Genomic DNA, 12,379 nt, shown 5'->3' on the forward strand with positions numbered 1-12,379 from the left:
AACTTACACAGTATGATGTAGTTTTGTAAAGGGGCAATCTTAGAATTAGTTTTGTACTACAGAAAAATTAGTAAAATTTACAGTATGTGCTAACTACAATCAATAGAAGGAGTAGAGAATGAGAAAAATGGCCATTTATATAAGTATATGATTGAATTTAACATTCTAATACACAAATACAAAATCATTTTATCCACTTTTTCATACAAATAATATTAAACACAAATATGATAATGACTACTGATCATCAACTACACTGGATTAAAGAGCACCTGGACTTAATGAAGCACATCTCTGGGTGTGTCTATAAAGGCCATTCCAGAGATAGTGAGAAGATGCAGGCTCTAATCTGATTAGTGGAATTTGTAGTGGGATGGCATTATCAAGCAGAAGATGGGCTATGTGGAGGAAGCAAGACATGTGGGCTAGTCTCTGAGGTGATACCTTGCCCAAGCCTCTTGCTGTATTCCATGACTCCTCTCTGCCATGAACAGTTCTTCCATCACAAGTTTCTGCTGTCTTCATGTCCTCTGAAACTGTGAGCTTAAACACATGTTCCCTGTTTCCTTAAATTGTTCCTATTGGGTGTTCTGTTTGGACGCAAGCCTGTGTCCTACATGAAGCACATAATCAAGTATAGGCCGAGTACAGCACACGTGATGAACAGAGAGAAAGCTGGAAAGGCCTCAGTGACTGGAGGAGGCAGAAGGACTCCTTTAGGAAGAACATTTTGAAGAGATGGACACAGAAAGAGAGGAAGCAAAGAAATATTAGATCAAAGCTCCTGGGTGCTCTCTGGTCAACCAATTCACAAAAGATGGTCCTGGGCAAAAGAGATTAAAACTCAGGTTTCAAAGAAAATGTTTCTAGCAGTGCTGAGATACAAAGTTCAATACTATAGGTTGACTTAGAAAAAGAAAAATCTAATTTGATCTACATCTTCGTGGATAACTCCCAAATCCAGTTCATAGGAGTCATTGGAGGCAAAGAATAGAAACAAAACTCCCTAAATATAAACACAGAGTCATAAATCTGGGTAAACCTGTTGACAAAGAATATAAAAATTAAGAGCAAAATTCAAGTAACACAAGCATACCTTTGATCAAAACTAAGAAAACAACTGTTTATGCAACTCCTACAGGCTTCCTACAACACTTTCCCTTTGGTTGACATCAAACTCAAAAACCTTATTTGTTACAAAAATGAACATTTTCTATCAACCACTGTATCTTTTCAAATAGTTCCTAATACTTAAGGAAAATCTAAAATATATTTGTTCAATCAAAAATAAAGTAAAATGGGAGAGAAGATTTACAAGTTAGAAAAGATGTCAACTCTACCAACTGGTCTATATGTTTAACACTACTTACTATCCAGGCCCTAAGCAAGGTTATTTTGCAAACATAAAATTAATTCGGGAATGCATTCTAAAGCTTATGTGGATAGGCCCAGGACCAGAATAGCCAAACAAACTTCATTCAGAAGAAGCAAGGAGAGAACTCTGCAGTAAGGCTGACTCCAGGGAACAATGACTTAGACTGTGGTATGGAACAGACATAAAGAGAGTAGTCAGGGAGAACAGTGACAAGCAACTATAATCCCAACACTAACGAAGCTGAGGCACTAGCAGCACATGTTCAGGGCTAGCCTGAGCTACACAGCAGAGCTCTGTCTCAATCAAAAAAAGTAGTGAACTCAGAAACACATCCACTCAAACATGCCCCAATGGTTTATAAAAGCCTTCTTATTTTTGTTTATGACAGGGGAAGGTGCACATGTGTGCGGCAGCCCAAGCATAGCACTCAAGGGCCAGCTCTGTTGAGCTGGCTCTCCTTTCATCTTTACATAGGCTTGCACAGAAAGTACTTTTTACCCAGTGACCCATCTTGTCACTCCACAAATGATTTTTGCTTCAAGTACAAAAGTAGTTCAAGGGGAAACAGACAATTCAACAGAGCACTAGATCAAGTGGCTGTTCATGGGGGAGGCGGGAACACAAAACTATGAACTCTTACCACAGGAGATCTGAAAACACATTTCATGAAGGGAACTGCAGAGATAGCAGCCTGACGATCTAAACGCAATCCCTGGGACCCACTGGGTAAAACGAAGAATAACCGATTCCTACAAACGGTGCCCCGACCTCCATGTAATGTACAACTCTCCCAATCAACAAGTCTTTTAAATTATAAAAGTAATTAAATTGTTACTTATTCATTAAAATTATGCTTGACCCAGAAAACAAGCACTTGAGAAATTAATAGCAAACCACATGCACAACGCTAAAACTTAGATTAAGCTAGAACAGTGGTTCTCAACCTTCTTACTGCTGGGACCCTTTAATACAGTTAATTCCCTGTATATGTATTATGGTAACCCCAATCATAAAATTATTTTCATATGAATCATAACATGAACATCTGTTTTCTGATGGTCTTAGGCAACTCCTGTAAATGAGTCATGACCCACAGCTGGGAACTGGTGTTTACATCCTACATTTTCATTTGTGTTTGGTCCAGCATTTTCTGACTATGCCCCATTCCTCCTTATAGGAATAGTATGTATGGCTATTCCGGTGTATGTTGAATTAGTTCACTTTTAGGATTTGCAGGGTTTTACTGAGACTGTGGAAGACTATGGGGCTTTTAAGGTGGGGCCTAGGAGTGAATGTAGACTTGAATGAGAATGTCTCCCCTAAACTCAAACATCTGACCGTTGCTGGGGACTTCACAAGGTATACCTGGCTAGGGGCGGCTCTGAGGCTAGTATGTAGACTAGTATATAGACTAGCCTCGATTCCAGTTCACTCTCTCTGCTTCATGTTTGCAGTTTAACATGTGATCTCTCAGCTCCCTGCCATTATGATCTCATCCCTCTGGAAGCACAAGTCAAATACACTTTTTTCCATGAATTGGCTTCGTCATGAAATTTTATTACAGCAATAGAAAAGTAAATAATACAAGATAAATAACTGGAAAAGATTGGAAAAAAAATATTCTCAACCCTAAAAAGTTCACAATAAAATAGGGCACCAAAAGAAGTAAAATGAACTCAACCTGTATATCCATTAACATAGATGGAAACTCCACTAAATATTGCAGATGCTGTCCCATCCTTCTGCTTAGCAGCATCTGAGCGGAACTGCTCCTCCAGCTTCTGGACCTTGGCAGCCATGTATCCGCCCTACAACGAAGAAAAGGAACACCAATAAACAACCATTACAACTCCCTGCCACACATTTTGAACTTAGAAACCCTGATAGATTTATGAATACAGTCTCACTTTTTTAACCTTAAAATAATTAGGCTTGACTATTTTATTATGTCTTCAAAGTAAAGCTATAGGTGACAACTACTGGTATACACTTTATCCAAACAGCAAATAACTTCTTTTTATTGATTATTAAAATTTTATATGCTCACTATAATTGTTTTCAGAAAACAGAGATACATTAAAAAGATTAAAATTGATGCAACCCCATTCACTACCATTTTGGGGAGCTATTTCAACCCTTTCTATGTCTGAAAACACTAATCAGAATGACAGGTAATATTCCTTTCTTCCCACTGCTTTACTCAAGGTTATCACTCCAGGTTAACACATAAAGCCAAGCAGTAACTACACAGCGTTTTACTATATACAGATTACTAACTGACAACACCTCATTTACTGGCTACTTACATATTTTTTCTACTTCTCAGTATTATTAGCAATGCTGAGATAAATTAAAATATATTAAATTGTGTGCAAAAATATCTACTTCCTCAGTATAAAACTCCTAACAGTCAAATAAAGTCCAAGTGTTAGGGTTTCCAATGTACTGTGAATAACAGAAAGAGTTGATATAATCAAGTCACATTATAGCTTAAGCCATATGAACTAAAAACAAAAACCCCATCTAGACATTCAACTATTCATGGAACACACCCATTTCTCCCAGCCATCGTTCTCTGCTCGCTTCCTCCATCCACCTCGCCTCATGGTGGAACTTCTGTGTGGAGAGAAGAAAGTCAGTTTTAGCCATAATGTACTCTATTGACACTTATCAAAGAAAATGTAGAATTTGAAAATTCAGACTTTCAATGAACACAGATTAAAGTCCAATGCAAAGTGAACCTCCTCAATGCACCATCCTCAGGTGGTTTTTCCTGTGGAATCTGTCCAGAGCACCTTCCCTACATGGTCAAGCCTCCTATTTAAACACTTTTCAACTGGGTCTGAAGGGCTGGGTGGGGAAAGGATTCACACACACCTGAATAACACTTAACAGTCACTTTGCATAAAACATCAATAGACCCAACACAATCACACTTACTTGTTACTACTAATTATTTAAACAATCTACTAAGTCCCTTCACCATGTGACCTACCATGGCTCTTAAACTGTGTCACACTAGCCACTCAAGAATGTACACACAGTATAACACCTGTCCTATAAAATGTCTCCCTAAGAAGATCATTAAAAGAAGGCATCACAGGTATGAATAGGATAATATGGTTATTATCTCGATAACAAATTAATAGAGCTGGTGTTCTTAAGGCAACACTTAATCAACTGTGCACTCAACAGCAAGACTGCCAAATGATGGCTGTCTCAAACTTCAGGCTTAGGGAACAGAAAGCCAGTTAAGTCATTCTAAGGACAAAAGAGTTCACTAAATGAATTCTTACAAAGTCAAGTTCTTCTAGCCACAAGATGGGCTATCACTAAAAAATTACCTTTCATAAATTAATACAATATTTATATTTTTCTGTAATTACATAAGTTTATATACTTATGCACTCTATCAAAGTTAGCTTTGGTAAAATTTATGAGAATCCATTAACATTTAAAATGTATTTTACTGGAGCTGGCAAGATCACTCAGAGGCTAAAAGCACTGACTGCTCTTCCAGAGGTCCTAAGTTCAATTCCCAGCCACATGGTGGCTCACAACCATCTGTAACGGGATCTGATGCCCTCTTCTGGTGTGTTTGAAGACAGCTGCAGTGTACTCACATACATAACAAATAAATCTTTATTAAAAATTAAATTTATCCACACGCATGGCTCTTTATTTTTTTAAAATGCCCTTTGATTTGGCTTCTTTCTGACATTTGTATTATAACATATTGTACACATAAAAGATGGCTAAAAGACACAGAGAAATTGCCAACTAAACAGTAGTAAAACAAGACAATTTAAATGTTTTAGGGGCATATGTAAAAAGGCCCTGAGAATGAATTACTAATTCTATGGACAGAAGAATCTTGCTTCTAAATCTGCTCTAGGCAAGTACAAGAGTATTCAATGGTATATCCATTATCAAGCCCAGAAGTGCCATATGTTTTTCTTAAATTCTCCTTAAGTAGCTTACTTTGTCAGTCCTAAAGACTTCATCCCTAAGAGTCAAAGAAATTCCTAATATACACAATACTGGCTCAAAGAAACTCTCAATCTATGCACCTACTTTTACAAGCAAATGACTTGAGAAGTCTGCTAATGTGTATGCCACAGTCAGTTAATTAACTATCTGCAGACATCGGAATGAGAACATTCCCATAGGCTCAGATATTTGAACACACCGTCTCCAGCTGGTGGTGCTGTCTGGAAAGACTTAACCGGTGTGGCCTTGCTGGAGGAAGTGTGGTGGTAAGTTCTCAGAAGTTAAGACTTGCCACTTCCAGTTTGCTCTCACTGCAGCATGCTTACAGCTGAAGACGTGAGCTCTCAGCACTCTGCTCCAGCTGCCATGCCTGCTGCTTATAGACATGCTTCCTGTCATGATGGAGAGTAATTCCTCTGGAACAATAAGCCCAAGTAAACTTTACGTTTTTTAACTTCCCTTGGTCATAGCGTTTTATCATAACAGAAAAATAACTAAGACTACTTCCCTGCTAAATGAAAGTCAATTAAATAATAAAATATATCTTTAAATTTAAAGTCAGGCATGGTGGTACACACTTATAACTTTGGTGACGGAGAGGTGGAAGGAAGAATCAGGAGTTCAAGGCCAGCCTCAGTTACATAATGAGTTCAGGACCAAGCTGGACTACAGACACTCAGTCTCAAAGAAGAAAGGACGGAGGGAGAGAGGGAGGAAAGAAAGAAAGGAAGAAAAGAAGGGGGAGGAAAGAGTGAAAAAAGAAAGAAATACAAAGACAGACAAGGAAGAATATTTCTGCTGTGAAAAGCCAGTGAGAAAATCCTTACTGATGGTGTAATGAGGAGGGTAGACAAGTATGACACTGAGAAAGATGTGAAGATTGTGGATTCGAATCAGGAGTGCAGCACTTGCCTCTTGTTCAAGTGCTTGTGGGTTTGGTGTGTCAATACTGAAGAAAAAGTACAAAACCAAGCAAGCCCCACAAAAAAAAAATAATAAAATAAAACCATGTTTTCTATACAAAGCTGTCTCAAGACAAAGATGCCTCCCAAGTAGTAGAAATTAGTCAAGTATCAGAAGAGAGCAAAATTTACAAAGATCTGCTACTTCTCCCCACATGGAATCTTTTCCCTCTGAGACCAATCAGTCAACTCTAGAGGAGTGGCTGAAGAGCGGCCATGTTCCTAACAAACACCACACTAAAGGAATGAGAACTGGAGTCTAAGAATCTGATCTCTATAGTCAGGAGTAGTGTTAGAAATAAAAACAAACTAGAAGTAAACAATCAAGTTCTCCAGAAATTAAACCCTACCTCACATTAGTTAATCTGAAGAAGTCTGGAGTAACCCTGGCAAGAGCCACTATCTTCCTCTATGACAGCACTTTCGTTACTCATTTCCACAGCCAATTTACAAATACAATTGTGACACTAAGAAATAAATGAAACAAATGAGAACCAAAGAACAAAATCCTAGTGGGTACTGAACTTTGTCCTTTTAAATAACCATGCTATGTTCAAGGAGATAAAACAAAGGATAAAAGTGAACTTGTAAAATAAGTCTTTAGCCTCAAAACAAATTACAGACATGGTGGATCATGCCTGTTGTTCAGTAGACTGAGACAAGAGGAGAGCCAAAAGTTCAAGGCAAGCTTGGGCTGCATAGGAGTTCCAAGTTCAAGGTCAGTAAGGGCTACAGAGTAAGAAATTAATCTTTTTCTATGGGAGAAGAGAGCAAAGCTTTTATACAAATGCTAAAGGTGAGCATTTTCAGCAGCATGGATGGATGTGATGTTTTATATATGTTTGGCCCAAGGAGTGGCACTATTAGTAGGTGTGGCCTTGTTGGAGTAGGTGTGTCACTGTGGGTTTGGACTTAAGACCCTCACCCTAGCTGCCTGGAAGTCAGTCTTCCACTAGCAGCCTTCAGATGAGAATATAGAACTCTCAGCTCCTCCTGCACCACGCTTGCCTAGATGCTGCTGTTCCTGCCTTGATGATAATGGACTGACCTTCTGAGCCTATAAGCCAGCCCCAATTAAATGTTGTCCTTATAAGATGCCTTGGTCATGGTGTCTGTTCACAGCAGTAAAACCTTAAGACAATGAGCAATGGGACATCCTTAAGCCCCCTTAGCAACCTCTACCACAAGTCCAAAGATAAGGCAGGGGATAGAAGCAAACACTATGTACACTATCAACACTCAAGACTGATACCATGGTCCTGGTTAGTGTCTTATCACTGTGATGAAACACTGACTAGAGGCAAATTGAGGGGGAAAAGAGTATATTTGCCTTATACTTCCACTTTGTAGTCCATCCGTGAAGGAAGTTGGGACAGGAGCTCAGGAACCTGGAGGCAGGAGCTGATGCAGAGGTAAGTCAATGAGCAGTGCTGCTTACTGCCTTCCTCAGCCTGCTTTCTTACAGAATCCAGAATCACCAGCCCAGGTGTGGCCACACCCACAATAGGCTGGGCACTCTTGCCCCATCACTAGTTAAGGAAATGCCCTGTAGGCTTGTCTACAGCTGATCTTATGGAGGCATTTTCTCAATTGAGGGTCCCTCCTCTCTGATGACTGTACCTTTTGTCAACCTGACATAAAACGAGCAAGCACACCAAAGATGAGTAGAAGGCAAGAAATAATCAAAAGCAGAACTAAAACCAGTCAGTTAGAAACAAAGAAAACAATACAAAGAATAAACAAAACCAAGAGTGGGTTCTTTGAGAAAAACAAGATAGACAAACTGTTAGCCAAACTAAGCAAGAGAGAGAGAGACAGTATCCAAATAAGGAAATCAACAATTGACACTGAGGAAATTCAAAGAATCATTAGGTCTTATTTCAAATGCCTCATTTCCACAAAATTAGATAATCTTCCGATTTTCTAGACAGACACCACTTATCAAAGTTAAACCAAGAACAGGTAAGCTATTTAAACTGCCCCACAAACCCTAAAGAAATAGAAGCAGTCATTAAAAGTCTCCCAACCAAAAAAAAAAAAAAAAAAAAAAAAAAAGCCCAGGGCCAGATGGTTTTAGTGCAGAATTCTACCACACTTTCAAAGAGCTAATTCTAACATTACTCAAACTATTCAACAAAACAGAAACAGAAGAACACTGCCAAACTCATTCTATGAGGCCACAGTCACCCTGACACCTAAACCACACCAAGACTCAACAAAGACAGAGAACTTCAGACAGATTGCTCTTATGAACATTGATGCAAAACTACTCAATAAAATAATTGCAAACTGAGTCCAGGAACACATCAAAGATATCATCCACCAAGATCAAATAGGCTTCATCCCAGGGATACAGGGATGGCTCAATATATGAAAATTCATCAATGTAATCCACCATATAAACAAACTGAAAGGAAAAAAAAAACTTGATTATCTCATTAGCTGCTGAAAGAACTTCTGATAAAAATCCAGCACCCCTTCATGTTAAGGGTTATTAAAGAAATCCTGGATACAGGTCACATCCTAAACATAGTCAAAGCAATATACAACAAGCTAATAGTTAACATCAAAATAAGTGGAGAGAAAACTTAAAGCATTTCCACTAAAATCAGGGACAAAACAAGGCTGCCCAGTCTCTCCTTATCTATTCAACACAGTACTTAAAGTTCTGGTTGGAGGAATAAGACAAGGGGAGCAAGGGGATAAGTTCTGCTTTTTGCAGATGATAGGATAGTATCCTTCAGTGTCACCAAAAATTCTACCAGAGAACTACACCTGACAAACATTTTCAGCAAAGTGGCTGGATACAAAATTAACACAAGGAAATCAGTTGCCCTCCTTTATACAAATGACAAATGGACCCAGAAAGAAACACCCTTTACAATAGCTACAATAATATAAAATATCTTAGTGTAACTCTAACCAAGCAAGTGAAAGATCTGTATGACAAGAACAAGAACTTCAAGTCCCTGAAGAAAGAAGATATCAGAAGATGGAAGATCTCCCATGTTCATGGACAGGTAGGATTAACACAACGAAATGGCCATTCTACCAAAAGCAAATCTACAGATTAAGGGTAATCCCCATCAAAATCCCAGCACAACTTTTTACAGACCTTGAAAGACCAATTCTCAACTTCATACAGAAAAACAAAAGACCCAAAATTGCCAGAACAATCCTGAACAATAAAAGAACTTCAGGAGAAATCACTATCACTGACCTCAAGGTGTACTACAAAGCAATAGTGATAAAAAACTGCATGGTATTGGTACAGAAACACACATGTTGTTCAATGGAATACAACTGAAGATCCAAAAATAAACCCACACACCTATGGACACTTGATTTTTGACAAAGAAGCCAAAACCACACAATGGAAAATAAAAGTATCTTCAACAAATGGTGCTAGAGTAACTGGATGTCTACATGTAGAATGAAAATAGATCCACACTTACCACCCTGCATGAAACTCAAGTCCAAGTGGATCAAAGGACCTCAATATAAAATCAGGTACACTAAATCTCACAGAAGAAAAAGCAGGAAACACCCTTGAATGCATTGATTGGTACAGGAGTCAATTTCCTGAACAGAACACCAATGATTCAGGCTCTAAGATCAACAACTCATAAATAGAACCTCACAAAACTGCAAAGTTTCTGTAAGGCAAAGGACATTGTCAAGAGGACAAATCTGCAGTCTATACATTGGGAAAGGATCCTCACCAACCTTACATCTGACAGAGGGCTAATATCCAAATTTTACAAAGAACTCAACAAGTTAGACACCAACAATACAAATAACCCAATTAAAAAACAGGGTACAAAACTAAAGAGAGAATTCTCAACAGGCCCAGAAGCACTTAAAAAAATGTTTAAAGTCTTTAGTCACCAGGGAAATGCAAATCAAAACAATTCTGAGGTTTCATCTTACACCCATCAGAATAGCTAAAATCAAAAACACAAGAGTCAGCACAGGCTCACCAGGATGTGGAGCAAGGGGGACACTTCTTTATGGCTAGTGGGAGTACAAACTTGTACAACCACTCTGGAAATCAATTTAACAATTTATTTCAGAAAACTGAGACTAGTTCTATCTCTCAAGACCCAACTATACCATTCCTGGGCATATACTCAAAAGATGTTCCAACATCCCTTAGAAATTCAAAGCATTACATTAGAATTATCTAAGTCCACTTCTGAGCATATACCCAAACTCAATGTAGGGAAGCATTTATCTATACACCTATATTCACAGCAGTAGCATTTATAGTAACTAAAAGGTACAAGCAACCCCAAATGTACATTGACATAAGACCACAAAAACAAATGTGCCATATACATATATGAAATGCTATTTAGACTTAGAAAATTTAACATATGCTACAACATAGTCATGAAAATATTGTACTAAGCAAAAGTGGCAATATGTAAAACTAACAAAAATGGTACTTTTTTAAGCAAAGTAAAAAAAAAAAAAAAAACAAACAAAAAACTAGGGGTTAAAAAAAAAAGATAAATACTCTACCATCCCACTCGAACCAGATACTTCAAGTAGTTATGAGACAGTATGGAGATGTGCCTGTTCATAACCTGTGGCTACACATGAAAACTAACTTTAACCAAAGAAAGATCTGGCCTTTGGCATTAGTTCTTAGAAAATACTCTACATATCCTTGGAATTTGCTATTAAACATCCTTTTTATTGGGGCAGGCACTTCAGATAGTTTAATAATATCACCTGTGGTGGTAACTTCGGGCATTTATTTACAAGCTCCTGAAGGACTGCAAACCAGTATCTAAAGTGTTCCAGTTCCAGTAAATACTATGGCTAAAAAAGCTTCCATGAGTTTCCTTTAGTCCTGCACATCACTGTCAAAGCTCTACCCGGACAGAATTAAGTCCCCTTAATTGTGCTCTTAACGGACTCTATGTGCCTATGCATACATCTCTTCTCTTGGCTAATTTTCATCTGTATTCTTTCATTATAATAAATCCAATTATACACCTAAGACTTTTCACAAGTTTTCTGAGCTCCAGACACTGAGCCACAGTGGTACTAAGGATCCCCAAACTTACAAATGCCATTAGAAATGAAGACAATCCCCTCATCCCTAACCAAAACAAACTAGGCAGGAAAAAAAAAGGCTTCTAACTTTTAATTTTTCTTTCACATTTCCAACATCTTTAATAGGATACAGAGTTGGCAACTGTAAATTACATCTCCTAGGTGCCTCTCAAATCAAGAGTATGTGTGCGACTAAATTCTGGCCAGTAAGATAAACAGAGAGCACAGGCAAAATGTCTGCCATAGTCTTTATTTTTATCCTCCCTAGTATCGAGGATCAAATATCCTATATTCTTAAAGAAAATTGCTTAATTCTTTATCAAGAATGCATTTGTAAGTAAAATAGTTTCAACTACAACCCTAGAGAATGGCTAAGCAAGAAGAACCTGCGGCCCTGAACAGCCTGAGAACTGGACTAGCTGCCTACCTTTGGACTACCACAGACAAGTCTCGATATTGTTTGCCCTGGATTAACAGTCTGTTCCAGCAACTTAGCCTGTTCCCTAATAAACTTAAAAACACTTAATAGTAGTTTTAGAATTAGTAATTTATTCCACATTTAAATGAACTATACATTGATTGTAAAAGACAGTAAGATCTATAATAAAACTATCTGGATGCACTGTTATGGAAAATGCCAACAAAAGTTTCTATTGTCCTTGGTCCTACTTGGTGGTCAAGTAGGACTGTCTCCATTTTTAATTAATTTTAAATTTAATTAATTAATTAATTAATTAATAATGAAAGAGGGCCCAGACTACTGTGGGAGGAACCATCATGAGGCAGGTGGCTCTGAACTGTGAGAAAGCCATCTAAGCTTAAGACTATGAGTAGGCAATAGAGCAAGACAAAGAGAATCCGAAGAAGTAAAATGCCATTAGCCACCTCTGTGGAAAAGCAGCAAATAATTATCTGTAGAAAACATCAACACTGCAATAAATCACAGTAAACTTTGAAATTACAGGATTTTATGGGTCATACTCACAAG

The 12,379-nt window shown here is 38.0% G+C and overlaps 1 protein-coding gene across 4 annotated transcripts in view; it reads right to left on the reverse strand.

The window, feature by feature from the left end:
* The window catches only part of REV1 (REV1 DNA directed polymerase), a 61,532-nt gene that overhangs the window by 41,570 nt on the left and 7,583 nt on the right, over positions 1-12,379 (reverse strand). For all 4 annotated transcript variants that reach the window (XM_080917196.1, XM_080917197.1, XM_080917194.1 and 1 more), the window contains 2 exons: positions 3,928-3,991; positions 3,057-3,183 (listed from right to left, as the gene is read on the reverse strand). In XM_080917196.1, the coding sequence (XP_080773322.1) occupies positions 3,057-3,183; positions 3,928-3,981 (181 nt within the window). In that variant the 5' untranslated portion in view covers positions 3,982-3,991. The remainder of the gene's footprint in view (positions 1-3,056; positions 3,184-3,927; positions 3,992-12,379) is intronic.

Source organism: Micromys minutus (assembly GCF_963924665.1).
Source record: "Micromys minutus genome assembly, chromosome: 5".
Lineage (NCBI taxonomy): Eukaryota > Metazoa > Chordata > Mammalia > Rodentia > Muridae > Micromys > Micromys minutus.